The sequence below is a fragment of the Medicago truncatula genome, chromosome 5 (genome assembly GCF_003473485.1).
Source record: "Medicago truncatula cultivar Jemalong A17 chromosome 5, MtrunA17r5.0-ANR, whole genome shotgun sequence".
Taxonomy (NCBI): domain Eukaryota; kingdom Viridiplantae; phylum Streptophyta; class Magnoliopsida; order Fabales; family Fabaceae; genus Medicago; species Medicago truncatula.
Window position 1 is genome coordinate 6,964,286 of NC_053046.1, and position 15,368 is coordinate 6,979,653.

General features: G+C 33.1%; 3 protein-coding genes and 1 long non-coding RNA gene across 5 annotated transcripts; all 4 read left to right on the forward strand.

Moving 5' to 3' along the window:
- Positions 1 to 904: 904 nt before the first annotated feature.
- On the forward strand, positions 905 to 4,176 carry LOC11405826 (uncharacterized). 2 transcript variants are annotated; one of them, XR_003012249.2, is made up of 3 exons: positions 906 to 2,225; positions 3,127 to 3,266; positions 3,815 to 4,176. It is a non-coding gene; the product is annotated as an uncharacterized lncRNA (long non-coding RNA). The 2 variants fall into 2 exon arrangements; XR_005646228.1 differs by having other exon boundaries at positions 905 to 3,266.
- Positions 4,177 to 4,950: 774 nt separating this feature from the next.
- Positions 4,951 to 7,125, forward strand: LOC11405827 (oxygen-evolving enhancer protein 1, chloroplastic). Its single transcript, XM_003611812.4, has 2 exons — positions 4,951 to 5,345; positions 6,221 to 7,125. The coding sequence occupies exons 1-2, from the start codon at positions 5,115 to 5,117 to the stop codon at positions 6,977 to 6,979; spliced, it is 990 nt and encodes a 329-aa protein (XP_003611860.1). The 5' UTR covers positions 4,951 to 5,114; the 3' UTR covers positions 6,980 to 7,125.
- A 948-nt stretch (positions 7,126 to 8,073) lies between these two features.
- On the forward strand, positions 8,074 to 10,641 carry LOC11407382 (CASP-like protein ARALYDRAFT_485429). Its single transcript, XM_003611813.3, has 3 exons — positions 8,074 to 8,390; positions 10,048 to 10,180; positions 10,265 to 10,641. The coding sequence occupies exons 1-3, from the start codon at positions 8,257 to 8,259 to the stop codon at positions 10,457 to 10,459; spliced, it is 462 nt and encodes a 153-aa protein (XP_003611861.2). The 5' UTR covers positions 8,074 to 8,256; the 3' UTR covers positions 10,460 to 10,641.
- Positions 10,642 to 12,348: 1,707 nt separating this feature from the next.
- LOC11407065 (pentatricopeptide repeat-containing protein At2g29760, chloroplastic) lies at positions 12,349 to 15,162 on the forward strand. The gene has a single exon (XM_003611814.3). The coding sequence runs from the start codon at positions 12,578 to 12,580 to the stop codon at positions 14,567 to 14,569; it is 1,992 nt and encodes a 663-aa protein (XP_003611862.1). The 5' UTR covers positions 12,349 to 12,577; the 3' UTR covers positions 14,570 to 15,162.
- Positions 15,163 to 15,368: the final 206 nt, after the last annotated feature.

Sequence of the window (15,368 nt, forward strand, 5' to 3'; positions counted from 1 at the left end):
CATGTGCTTGCTCCTTGTGTGGCTTACAAGGTGTTTTGCTAAATCAATAGCTGACTTATTATCCACTAATAGTCTCATTCTTTCAGTTTCATTTAACTTCAAATCTTCAAGCAACATTTTAATTTAAGTCCTTGACATGCTGCAAATGAGGTTGCTACATACTCAACTTAACACACGAGGATAATGCAACTATTCCTTGTTTCTTTGAGCACTATGAGATTGAAGCTTCACTAAACGTGAATAATTACCCAAATGTACTTTTTTCTTCATGAATTTGCTTACTTATCCCACAAGGAATGTCAAATTAGGTTTGTATTGCTTAAGTATCTCAGTGAGCCTATAATTTTCTTATACAATGTAGAGTCAACTAGATTCTCATCAACATCTTTGCCGAGTTTGATTCCCATCTCTATTGGTATTTCTGGTGGATTGCAGTGTAACGTGTAGAATCTTTTCAAAACATCTTCACCATATTTCTGGGAGATCCAAAGAAGACAATCAAAAGAGATTAGGTGTGCCAATCCTTGTTTAGTGGAATTTGATCATGACCGTTTATTTTGATCCAACAGATAATATTAGCTCCTCTCATCTCTCATTTAAGTTACTCCTCTCACTTGATATGCCCTCTCTCTCTCTCTCTCTCTATATATATATATATATATATATATATTATTATTATTATTATTATTATTATTATTAATGGAGTAGCAAACTTGCAGGTTTGCCCTAATTCCATCCTTTGCAACTCTTCCAATTTGTTACCCCTATCTCTAAACCATGTCAAGTTCCATACATTGATCGCCATGTAGGAGAATGGAGTTCAAAATTCTCGTGTTGCACGTTATTCAAGTTAGTTTGTCATGATGGTACTCCATGTGCATCACTCTCTTATATATAAATGTTCAGACAGTTGAGGGTTGAAATTCACCATTTCATTGAAGGTGGACGGTGCAGAGTACTCAAGTACTGCCACCACAGGCACATTAAACTAGACCTATTGGAGCATAAATATGTTGAATGGAGAGTTGAGACACAAAATATCTTTAATCTCTATCCCTCTAATTTTCCTCTTCATTTATGATCTCTACCAATAAGTTAAGTAACAAAACCTTCTGCCGCACATCAATCTATCATTTCAATTTTCAATCCAATTTTCATCTCCTTTCCTCTACCACTATGTCGTCTTCATTTAGGAAATGAGGAATTTTTCTGGTAATACATCTGCACTTTTTCATTTGGGATCCTGCTATGCCCTGTTTTGTTGACTTGCTGCTGCAGATTTTGTTAGGCCATTTTTCCGCTTCTGGTGTGATTCTGTTGCCAATTCAACTTACATTTTAATGGTGTTACAGAAGTGAATTTTGACGCCCGTGTTGGTCCGAGACCGATAGAGTTTGTGTTTTGCTCTTTGAAACATTATAATTGTATCGAGCTTACCTTTATTTAAAACCTTATATGATTTGTTGTTTTTCACTTCTTTGTCTATAGTACATCATGTGTTGATGATATTTGTTGTTGTATCTTGCTTGACATTGTGTATTACATGTTAATTATTTAACATTTGATTCTGTTTTTGAAAGGAACATATGAATCTATTAGAATTTTTCATCATGTGTTGCTGATTATCTTGCAGAAACATATGATTTGTGTTACTTATTGCTGCAAATGTGCTTACTTTTGGAATCACATCGTGGCTTACTTTCTATCACTGTACTTCGTTTTTCATAGAAGGAATTATACAAGACATAGGAAGTGATTGTGACATGAATTGTAGCTAACAAACATGTAGATAGATTTTTTGAATTTGACTAGGTGTATGCTTATTTGTACCTCTTTTCAACTATTTTTTTGAATCTATCTTACTATGATATGGTCATTTTCAAGTAACATTATATTGCAATATTTGATTAACACCTTTAGCTCTCTTTCAAGCAGGTTTGGTTTGTGGTTTCTAGATTACATCAGTATAAGTGTTATTGTGATTTTTGGCTTATGTTTTATAAGGATGGTACTTTGGTAGGAATAGTTATAGGTTTTTAGTGTCATTTGAAGTTTGAATTCTGCTTGAAAATTGTCGGTCTTACTCTTGAAAAATAGGCATAGGTGTAATGTGATTCCATAAACTTTTGTTGATTGAATGGAAAGTTGAGATTCGAACCAATTTGACAAAGCCTGTCAATGATGTGGACTCTGTAGTTACAATTAGTGGTGATGCAACTCTTCAGGTACTTACTCTACTATACTCTAATCTACTTTTTTTTATTTTTTTTTATTTTGTTCGTGTAGATATTATCATTTTAAAGATTGAAATTTTATGCTGAAAACTAATTGAAATCAAAGTCTACAAATTTATGAGCAGTAGCTAGCATATTCTTTGAATTCAATATATTTAGAACCCTATCTTTATTAATAGTAAAGCACAAAGAGGTTTCAGAAGGACATTACACATAATAGAACCTCGGTCGATGCTTCTACATGACTATTGGAATTGAAAGTTATATAAAACAAAACTTCATTTCATATCTTTACTTTACGACATTTACTAAATTGAGGACTGACTTAATAGAGTTTATTCAATTTGTAAGAAGTGCGACTGATACGACGTTGTTAAGCAAAACAAATCTGCTAAATGACATTTGATATATTGCTTCTTAAATGACTTAATATCTAACTTGCATCCTTTACTGTTGTATATCAAATTCATAAACTGCATTTCTTTCCATTTTTAATGCTTGTTGAGTGATAAAAATTAGTTTACAAAACAACATAATGAGACGATTGTGTATGCTACCTAAGTTTTACTATAAAAGCAGTTGAACTTCACTTCCAAAACTCACTTTCATCCATCCAACTTAAACAATCTACATACACAATCAACTACCATGGCAATCAACAATGAAGATGTTTCAGCTACTTTGCTAAACAAGGAAGTCTTTGTATATTTTTTCATATTTGTTAAACTAGAAGTTTTTAATAGTTAGTCTTTGTATATTTACTCATTTATGTTTATTTTCTTTCAACACAAACTTTTTCCTGGCGTGGCTTTTGTCAAATTGCATTCTATTATTTGGGACATAGTTGGAATTGTCATTTAGATTTTGGTTAAGAGATGGATATGTCGTGCAGAATTTCTGGAGATTGGAGAAATCTTTGCAAGACGCTTGGATTATCTCAAGGCATAACAATTAAGTTGGGTGTCACTTATGCATCAAGACATTAAGGTTTTGGTGGCTGATTTATGTTGTTATTGTACTTTGAGGTGTAAGGTATGCTTTTAGTTATCTACTACTCGAATATTGTAGTTTAAAGATTTTCTTTTTTCTTTAACTTATAAAGACTTTATGTAATGTAATGGTGGTCAACCAATTTGTCTTATAATTGAGATTAGAGCTGCTTTCTTTAGACTACACAGGAAACATAAATTTATCTCAACGAAAAATGGAGTATCATTATTAAGAATTTGTCGGTATACAAATCTTCACCTAAAAATCCCACTCATCAAACCTCCTCTTACTCCCCCTCCTCCTCCCAGTCAGAGAACTTGATTCTCTGATAATAATTCCAAAATTTCATAGTTGTAGCTTTGATCCATATGAAACTTTCTACTTTGATAGTTCTCTTTTCGATTACGACTTCAAAGGGATCTCATGGCTTTGATAGCTGTCTTTTCGATTACGACTTCAAGAGAAGAGGGCTCTCATGGTTAAATTCATAAATTTTAAACTAAATGATCGTCATTTATTCTTAACATTCTATTGTCAAAAACATTATTATATGATAATGAACTAAAACTCTTAAATGTTCATATTTTCAGGTTTTGCCATCTAAATTTTGCGACTTTCTACAGCAGAATTTCTCTGAGATTTTATCATGTAACAATGATAATGGGTACTACAAAGACTTTGAAGTCATTCTTCAGAACGATGATAAATATACTACTCTTATAGGGCTTAATTGGGAATTGGGATCTTTTTTGTCAATCTAATCACTTTCAACCAGGAATCATTCACTTCAAGTTTAGCAAAATAACCCTCACGCTGTGTGCTATGTATATCAGCTCTCAACATCTGAATCTACCCTCTAATCAACAACAACAATCAAAACAACTATCAGTAATATGTACTTCGAGTTTAATAAATATTAATAAAATGTACTTCGGTCGTTGGTTTCCTATTATAGAGTTATCTTTTCTTTAGTATAATAATCATATTCACTATATTAACAAGACAATTCCAATGAGAAAATGTCGCATTTTAAATGTCTATCCAAATTAAACACGTCTATATACGTATTTGTAATCAAATTTAGACTAAACCTGTTACATTTTTATTTCAACCTAAGTATTGTATAATATTTATAGTGATAACATATTTCTATAAAGAAGCTTCCGCGAATGTCCATTAATTAATGTAATTATTACTCATGTGTTTATATATTGTGTTTATCATTGGCCCGTGCTAAACAATCTAGTTTTTGTTTAGTCTTAATGCCACCAACCAATGGTAATCTTTCCACATGGTAACTCTAGCTTGAAAAGTCTTCTAGCTTATTTGGCTTCAAACACTACATACACACTTGTTTTCAAAAAACATTTAAATTTATGATCAAAGAGTTTAAAGAAAGCGTTGTATTACAAGTGTCTATGATATAAATGTTTATGTATAATAAAAGATAAAATAAAATCAAATTGTTTTTATAAGCTATTTCGAAGAGCTGATAAAAAAAAATTGAAAATAACTTAAAAACATTTTATAAACTGTATCCATAAATTTTCACAAATATTACAAATAAGTCAATCCACTCAAAATCTTTATCTAAATTTATCAATTGGTCATAAATCTTTGATATATGATACCAAATATTCATTTGAGAAGCTTCCAACGTGGCAACAAACAAAAATCCATTAACAGTAGCTTGATTCATTCATCCGATAAGAGATGGCCTTATCCTATCAAAAATCTTACTCACACCACAGCCATCAAAACAGAGTACTCTGTTTAGTCGGTGTCTATTCTCATCCTACACACAAAGCTACAAAGTACTTAACTCTCAAATTAAAATTAAAATTAAAATAACAATAAGAAAAACACTCTGGTGAAAAAAAAATAGCAGCAATGGCAGTATCACTACAAGCTGCAGCTACACTCATGCAACCAACTAAGATTGGTATCAATAATCGTAGCACCACTTTACATCTCAAGTCAACACAATCCATTTCTAAGGCTTTTGGCTTGGAACACAATGGAGCTAAGCTCACTTGTTCTCTTCAGGACATAGCTCATAGGTTTGCTGATTCTGCTAAAATTGCAGGATTTGCTCTTGCAACCTCTGCTCTTGTTGTTTCTGTATGTTTCACTTTGTCTCTCTTCTATTGATCATTCCTTTTTTTGATCGCACTTTGATTAAGTTTCTCGGTTTATTTTTTTCAGAGGCTAAAAGTTGCTTTTATTTTTGGGATGAACTAAATTATGCCCATTCATAAAACAAACCTAGTAGCTATTGTAAAACAACGTATAACAACCTGTGTGATCCGGATAGACTATAAGAAAATACACACATTTACATACATTAATTGATCTTGGTCATCGATTTGAAATCCCATCTGCTCATATTATATTTTCACCAAATCATGTTTAATTAAATAATATATATCATTGATTTGAGATCGAATGATCAAGCACAGTCAATGCATGAAATTCAAATCCTAACATGCGGTTTATCTGAAATTGTGAATTATTTTTTATTTGTGTGTTTCCGTATCCCTAGGGCTAGCCCAAGTATAAGGCTTGAGAAAATCCTCGTTTCTCAAGCCTTAGCTTCCTAAATAGTCCTTTAATTTTATAATCTCCACAAATTTGAGTTAGTTTTAAGTTTCAGATTGTCTCGGGTTAGACTCTAGATTTTTACTAGAAACAATTTTATTCGAGTAAATGTCAATCACTTTCTTTCTTAACGAAAATTCAAACTCTGGCTCGACTCATTTTGAGTTTGCAAGGGACTAGTCAGTAGTCACTACTCACTAGTCTCTTTTGCTAAACTTAATCACGAGGGTCTTTGAACCTAGGCTCTAGAGTTATTTTCACAATTATTTAGTCTTGTATATTTTTTCATTTGATATGATCTTAACTTAAACATCACTTATTTACTTATTTATGTACCTATTTAGTTATTTTATGTATGTTGATTGACTAATGATTATTGTGGAATTAATAATATTCAGGGAGCAAGTGCAGAAGGTGCTCCAAAGCGACTAACCTTTGACGAAATCCAGAGCAAAACATACTTAGAAGTGAAAGGAACAGGAACAGCTAACCAATGTCCAACAATTGAAGGTGGATCCGACTCATTCTCCTTCAAGTCAGGAAAATACAATGCAAAAAAATTCTGCCTTGAACCAACTTCATTCACAGTAAAATCCGAAGGCATAACTAAAAACTCCCCGCTCGATTTCCAAAATACTAAGCTAATGACGCGCTTGACATACACGCTGGACGAGATAGAAGGACCATTCGAAGTATCTCCTGACGGTACAGTCAAATTCGAGGAGAAAGATGGCATTGATTATGCTGCTGTGACTGTTCAGCTCCCCGGAGGCGAGCGCGTGCCATTCCTCTTCACGATCAAACAGTTGGTAGCGTCAGGGAAGCCGGACAGCTTTAGTGGAGAGTTTTTAGTACCATCTTACCGAGGTTCGTCGTTCTTGGACCCAAAGGGAAGAGGTGCCTCAACTGGTTATGACAATGCAGTTGCATTGCCTGCTGGTGGAAGAGGCGATGAGGAAGAACTTGGTAAGGAAAATAACAAGAGTGCTGCATCATCTAAAGGGAAAATTACATTGAGTGTAACTCAGAGTAAGCCTGAAACTGGTGAGGTTATTGGTGTGTTTGAAAGTATTCAGCCTTCTGATACTGATTTAGGTGCTAAAGCTCCTAAGGATGTTAAGATTCAAGGTGTTTGGTATGCTCAGCTTGAGTCATAGAACATTTCTGATGGTTTAGATTTTGTTAGCAAAATCTTTTGACACCAATTGGTTAAGAGCATTGAGAGCAATTAGTATCATGTTTGTATATTATAATGACTTGATCATAATGCTTAAAATGTCACATGGTCTTGTGTCTTAAAACATTTGGCTTATTATTTTATGGGTTATGTTAATAAATGCTCTTAAGGCACTAGTTGAGAAGTAAAAAATAGAAATAAATTATAAATTTAATGTAGAAAAAGTCGATTTTTAACGTTTTAAGATGTTGAATACACACAATCCTTAAGATAAACTTTCTCTTTTAAGTTTCTTAACAATTTGAAGTTAAAAATCCGGTCTACAATATTTAAGCACAATCCTTACGTTTTATTTAGACCGACTAATATGGGCTATCCTGTTTTGACAACTCTATATGTACGTGTTGATCGATCATAAATTATCCAAATGAAATTGATTGTGTAATTTAAACGGGTTGATATCAAAAGAAATATCATAAACATTTTCTCTGCAATACTCATCCTTTTATCGAGGGAAACTCGAATGAATTTCACCACTTTTTAAAGTATCAAACTCAGATGACTTTGACTCGGTAAGTATTGAAAAAAAGACTCATCTTGATCTCAAATCAACACCAATATCCTTCTAGTGCATGATATATGATGTGATTGGAGAGAAGAATGGGTTGAATGATTAAAGGCCCTTCAACCCGAATAGTGTAGCCATCGCACCGACGGAACAGATTCCTTGCACAATAACAATATCTACAGGATTTCATCTCCCACTTAAAGCAAGAATAAAATTAAAACAAATTCATTGTCCTACTATTTTAGTATTTGTCTCTCTCATTATAGTATAGTACCTTCCTATTTAAAGTTTCCTATTCCCACCTTTCACTTTATTTATTTTTTTTTTTTTCTCTTCATTAGTCAAAAACAATGGAGAAAGAAAAAGGAAGAGATAGAATAAGAGTATAATGTGAGTATGAGAGAGAAAGTTGTCAAAAAAAAAGTTTTCACAAATTGATTGTACAAATATCATTTCTCTTCTTTATATACTGCGCATTCATTTCATTTCATTTCATTTATTATTATTATTCCATTTCCTTCTTTTCTGACCCCAAATTATTTCCACTTTTCATTCATTCATTGATTTTGATCGACGTTGCTAGAAAGGAAAAAAAAAAAAAAAAAAAGCTGGGCATGTTTGATTGATAATTGATTTGAACAATTTGCATAATATAAAGATAAAAAAGGAATATATTATTATGCTAGGCTATGATGGAGGAACTTCCAGGAGCGTTTGGAACAAGCGCTAGCTTAACTCTTCGTTTGGGACAAATTGTTTTCTCTTCTGCTTCTCTTTGTTTCATGTGTTTGGATGTTGGTTTCTACTCCTACACTTCTTTCTCGTATGTTCCTTTCACTTTCTTGTTTAATTCAATAACTTTCTTATCTTGTATCTTTTCAATTCACACAGAATCCATTTCTTGATTCATATTTGATTGATAAATTTGTTGACTTTAATTTGTTAGAGGAGGTGGTCCAGATGTTATAGATTTCATTCATTCTTCATATGTCTTTCTCTTCTTGACTAGGGATATGGGCCTCATAATATTCAATTGTTAGATTCTGCTATTACTATTAGTTTTAATATTTTAATAACATTAATATTTACTCTTTATTTGGGTTTTTACCCATGACTTTCATCTTCTTTAACCGTTCACACTTGTTGGTCTAACCAACCCTCTGTTATTAGTTTTAGTTAACTTTTTGTTAGTAGGTTTTTGCCGGCTTAATTTCATTTGTTCAATAATTTGGGTTGTTCTATCTTTATATAAGCCAACTTAGTGCATGTTTGGATTGTCTCTGAATGTGAGATTGTTAAAGTTAAGAATTAAGATGAATTGCCGTGATAGCTATACTCCCTCGAGTCTTATATTTAAGCAAAAAGTCAAATGTATTTAATTCAAATTTGGACCAAATACATTTGATTTTTTCTTATATATATATATATATATATATATATATATAATACTGGAGGGAATACTTTTTAGCCTCAACACAGTGCTAGGATGAATTTGCCAATCTAACCACTCATCCAGACATATACTTCACTGTTCGTCCAAACATATACTTTGCTTGTAATGAGTTTGGCAGAATCACGTTGTAGCACTGTAATTTTGGCAAAAGCTACACTTTAAGGTTTCAACAAAATTCTGGCAGTTTCAACAAAATTACATCATAATGATTTTGCAAACTCACTTTTAAGTACTAGTATTGCACTTAGAGTATCTCTCATATTCAGCTCAGTTTGTTTTTCATTCAATCAGAAAATGAGAATCAATATTTTTCTCGTTGATAGTGTTCTTGAATGTTTTATCTATGACAGCAGCACTTTCTACAGGTATTCAAGTGTTAAACTATAAAAAAACTTTTTATAGAAATCATCTATACAGAGCTTTTGTAGAGTTAACCCCACATTTTCTCTTCTATGGTAGAAACAATTTATATATAAACTCTCATATTAAGTGTTTATTGTCAGGATTTAATAACATTGTTAATTCAATCACCATCCGAATCACTTGCCTAAAAGCTCTAGAATTCGGTGGACATTTTGGAACAATAGTAGGATTAAGGAAAGGACAGAACATATTATTTTTTCTTTCGGCTATATTTAACCTTTCAATAACTATGACTAATACAAAGTTGGAGTTTCAAGGTGTTTGGATTCACGATAAGTTTGACAAAATCACAATATACTACACTTTGAGGCTTCAACAATACCACGGTGTCAATGTATTTAATCTAGATTTTCCACTTCATTTTCAAAGTGTAATTGTTGGTATGATGGCAAAGGGAGGGAATTCAAGTTTTGAATTTTTTCTGCATAGCTATAATCTTACTCTGACATGATATTTGGATGTCATTAGAATATGAGAGCAAAAGTCAGAATTTAATGTCCATATCGCATATTCATAGTTTAAAATCTGCAGAAGGACGGAAAAAATGGCTTAGGCTTTTGAATTTATAACTTAATTTTTCTTCTTTACACTTGCTATTCCACAGGTTTTTGGTAACAGTGATGGGTTTGGCAATTCCATGGAGCATAACATTGTTCATGGTAGATGCTTACTCCGTCTTCATACAATGTTTACCGATTCAAAAACGGCTCATATTGATAATTGTTTTGGGAGACATGGTACTTAGTACTCACTACTTATATTAAGTCAGGCCTCATCGTTTCATATAGTTACTAATTAATGATATAATTTCTGTATTCCAGGTTATGTCATATCTCTCATTAGCTGCAGCATGTTCCGCAGCAAGTGTTATAGATCTTCTGCATGAAGCTGGTAAATCACATTGCCCAGCAAAGTTATGTGGTAGATATCAGTTGTCTGCTGCTATGGCATTCTTGTCTTGGTTTCTTTCATTAGCTTCTTGTCTTTTTAATTTTTGGATTTTACCTTCTCTGTAAACATACTATCTTACTGATTATTGATACATCATACATGTACATGAATGAAAAGGGTGCAAATGACAAAGTCATTTCCTCTTTGGCATATATTTTGTGTTATTGTGAATAGAATTTTGATGACAATAAACAATGTAATAGCTCTTCACCAAAAATACAATATAATAACTTATCTTTCAATGCAAGAGGTTTGATAAAGAAAACACTCCAATACAAGTATGTAGCTCATTAGTCTACGATGTGTCAACACAGTGATACGAGTTTGAATTTGTAACTTTAAAGTACGAAGTTTAAATTCTACGTGGAATCTTTGTAAAATGATCATTTAACAAATAATTTCCCTTGCCCCAATTTAGGAAAAAAAAGTCCCCCACTACTAGTAACACAAAAAATCATTATAACATCAATCAAGTGCTATAATTAAATAATACTTGCAGGGCTGTTCCTAAATTGAAAATTATACTCTCGTATAATGATTATTAGCCACTGAAATTAAAATTAGCAATTACTTTTACTAAGGACGTGCTTTTTAACTTATAAATAGAAACATGAAACATGATTTTTTACTTAAAAATTGAAACATGAAACATGTTTATTTTTCTTTTTTTGATTGGGGGTGGGGATATTGAACAATAATTTTTTTCTTGAGGCCAATCACTTTGGGAGGCCCAACTCGATTGAGCTCTTTGCACTCCCCAAAGAACGACCCTAAATACTTGTTTTATATTATAATTTAAAAATGTTTTAAATAGTTAAATTATGAGGTTAAAGGATATACACGAATAGTGATATCTAATTAGAACTCAAGATTTTAAATTTAATTTTAAGATATATAGTAAGAACTGGCGAAATAAAACAGTGATTTTTCATTGAATATATCAAGTAAAACCAGTTGACACTTATCCTACATGTTACTTAAACTATTGAATCAATGCCAATATGCAAAACTTGTATAAATTAGCTTCATCACACACAAAGTCTTTGCCCTTTATTTGTAATAAAAAATTGAAATGTCACTTAGACTATTGTCCCACCTAAAGAGAGATCAAATTATATGAATATAATATTATAAGAATATTAGATCACTCAATGACATTTTTCTCAATATATATTATATAGATCAAACTGTTAGATCGAAAGTTTATATACATTTTTTTTAAGGAATTGAAAGTTTATATTATACAGCTCATTTCTATAAATTTATATGTATGTGTATTATTTTAGACTGGACTAAAACCCTAAATTCAACTCATACAACGCCCAAAGCGCTCTGACCTGACCAAAAAAGGGCTCAGTTGCAGGAGAAGTCCAAACACATCAAGACTACACATTAAACCATATCTTCGAACCCAATACCTTCAATGATCAGGAAGCTTAGGATCCATGTAGGTCAGGTCCGTAACGCTTTTTGATCATAAATGCAGAACAATGATTGATGATATCAACGCTTATGCGCGCCGATTGTAACCGCCTCTCAACGACTATCTCAACAACTCTTTCATCCATTGTATAATTATGTCCTTAATTCACAACTCCTAATCCTTTAATACCTCTTACTCTTTGTTCTACTGACTTTGGATACCCCAACTGGCATCTCCACACAACCAATATTTTTCACCCCATATCTTGTGTAATGTTATTTAACAATGTATCAAGTAAAATTTTATTAACCGTGTATCATTTCATTCCCCTCAAATTTTACGTCGGTGTAATTTGATAATTCTATATAGAGATTGATATTTGTACAACTAATATTAGACAACTTTGGTGACAACCACCTTTCTTCTATTGTGATTGGACAAAAATAATGAAGAGAGAAAGAAGGAGAAAAAGAATAAAATCACATATGAGTATGAGAGACGAGTTGTCAAAAACTGGTTACAAATATCATTTCTCTTTCTCTTTCGTCTCGTACTATTCAGCATTGCTATTCTAAATATATGTAAGTGTTTATATTCAAATACCATTGACATTACATATTCACACAGGACTAAAGTTCTTCGTAAGGTAAACTAATTTTGCCTGCACTTTTCATCATCGTCATGTTCCAGTATCACCAATATTTAGTTGTTTTTTAACAATATAAACTTGAAACCAGCACAAAAACTGAGGTATTTTTTAATGTCCTCCATTTTCAAACTGAAACCAGCAAAAGCTGTTTCGTTTTGCATACACACAGAAACACAAATCAGTAAAACCATTTTGCAAGAGTTAAAGTCCCCAACTCATCAAACCCTTCACTATCTCATAGACCAATGCATCTCCCTAAAACAACTCAAACATGTTCATGCACAAATCATCCTCCATGGACTTGCCACCCAAGTTCTCACATTAGGCAAATTAGTCTCCTCCAGTGTCCAACTTCGAGATCTTCGTTACGCACACAAACTGTTTGATCAAATTCCTCAACCAAATAAATTCATGTTTAACCATTTAATAAAGGGTTATTCTAATTCCAGTGACCCAATTAAGTCTTTGTTACTTTACCGTCGAATGGTGTGTGATGGTATTTTACCAAACCAGTTTACCATCCCTTTTGTTCTCAAAGCTTGTGCTGCGAAATCGTGTTATTGGCTTGGTGTTTGTGTTCATGCTCAGTCTTTTAAGCTTGGAATGGGGTCACATGCTTGTGTTCAGAATGCAATTTTGAATATTTATGTTGCTTGTGGTTTGATAACAAGTGCAAGGAGAGTGTTTGATGATATTTCTGAAAGGACCTTGGTCTCATGGAATTCAATGATTAATGGGTATTCTAAAATGGGCAGGTCTGAAGAAGCTGTTTTGATGTTTCGAGAAATGCAAGAAGTTGGATTGGAGCCTGATGTGTTTACGTTGGTTGGCTTGCTTTCTGTTTCGACAAAACATGGTAATTTCGATTTGGGAAGATTTGTGCATCTTCATATGGTCGTTACCGGTATTGAAATTGATTCAATTGTTACAAATGCACTCATGGATATGTATGCCAAGTGTGGGAATTTGAAATGTGCTAAAAGTGTTTTTGATCAAATGCTTGATAAGGATGTAGTTTCTTGGACGTGTATGATTAACGCTTATGCTAATCATGGACTTATTGATTGTGCTTTGGAATTTTTTAACCAGATGCCGGGGAAGAACGTGGTTTCTTGGAATTCAATAATTTGGTGTCATGTTCAAGAAGGACTTTATGCGGAAGCCGTTGATCTTTTTTATAGGATGTGTGATTCAGGCGTGATGGCTAATGATACTACTCTTGTTGCCATTCTTTCATCCTGCAGTCACATGGGTGATCTAGCATTGGGAAAACAAGCCCACAGTTACATTTTTGATAACAACATTACACTGAGTGCGACGCTTTGCAACGCTATAATAGACATGTATGCGAAATGCGGTGCTCTTCAGACTGCCATGGACGTCTTCTTCGGGATGCCTGAGAAGAATGCAGTGTCATGGAATGTTATTATCGGGGCACTTGCTCTGCATGGTTATGGAAAAGAAGCTATTGAGATGTTTGAGAAGATGCAGGCAAGTGGAGTTTGTCCTGATGAGATTACGTTTACAGGGTTGCTTTCTGCTTGCAGTCACAGTGGTCTTGTGGACACGGGACAACATTACTTTGAAATTATGAATTTGACTTTCGGGATTTCTCCCGATGTTGAACATTATGCGTGCATGGTCGATCTTTTAGGTCGCCGTGGATTGTTAGGAGAAGCGATATCATTGATTAAGAAGATGCCTGTTAAACCAGATGTTGTTGTTTGGAGTGCTTTACTTGGTGCATGTCGAACCTACGGGAATCTTGCAATTGGTAAGCAAATCATGAAGCAGTTGTTGGAGTTGGGACGATACAATTCTGGTCTTTATGTGCTTCTCTCAAACATGTATTCAGAATCTCAAAGATGGGATGACATGAAAAATATTTGGAAAATACTGGATCAAAATGGGATAAAAAAGTGCAGGGCAATTAGCTTCATTGAAATTGATGGCTGTTGTTATCAATTTATGGTGGATGATAAAAGACATGGAGCTTCAACAAGTATATACTCTATGCTGGGTCAATTAATGGATCATCTAAAGTCTGCGGGGTATCCATGTAAACATTTGGATGTAGAGGAAATATACTGCTCTTATATTTAATTCAGCATAAAGTTTTATTGATGGAAAGGCATAGATTCATAACTGGAATTATCGTTTCTACTCCAAAGTTTATCCAAGTCTTCTATTGTTACACATGAAAACCAAGTTGATTTTTTTTTGTAAACCAGAAATTCTGCACGCCCAACTGGAAGAGACCCGAACCATCTTATCCAGCTGCTCTTGGGTAAACAAAGTTGATTTGAATGACATAAATGTGAACTCCTACTGAATCGAAAAGAGCAATGCTAAAGAGTATGAATGTTTGTTTCCACAAATCATAAAAAGGCTGATGTGTTTTGCATTTTAAGAATCAAAAACTGGTTGCTCACAGACACGGGATGAATAGCTTCGATAGGTTTGACTTGGACATGTGGTGACTCGGCTGAGAAACGTGGTTCCAAACATAGGCGTTATCTTCCATGTTTGATGGAAATCATGCAGGTGTGCATATAAAAGCAGTCAATTAGAGTCATTCGTTTATTTTCATGAAATTACTTAATAGCAACATCAAGTATTTCCCAATAGAAAACCTTAACTTCTTCATGTAAATAAACCAAATTTGTACTCCTCTGGGTTATTATTATTTTGATTCATTTGCTGTCATTATCGAAATTTTAATCAACATCATAAAAGATATCCTAAAAGTGTAATTTATAGTAACTATTCAATGAGTATTTTTCTTTGTTTAAGTGCTTAGGTAGGAGTTTAAAGTTCTTCTCTTCAAGAATGTCTTTTTAAGAAAAACAAATTAAAGTCCTCCCCAAAAGTTAAGCATTACTTAATTAACTTGGCCACATTC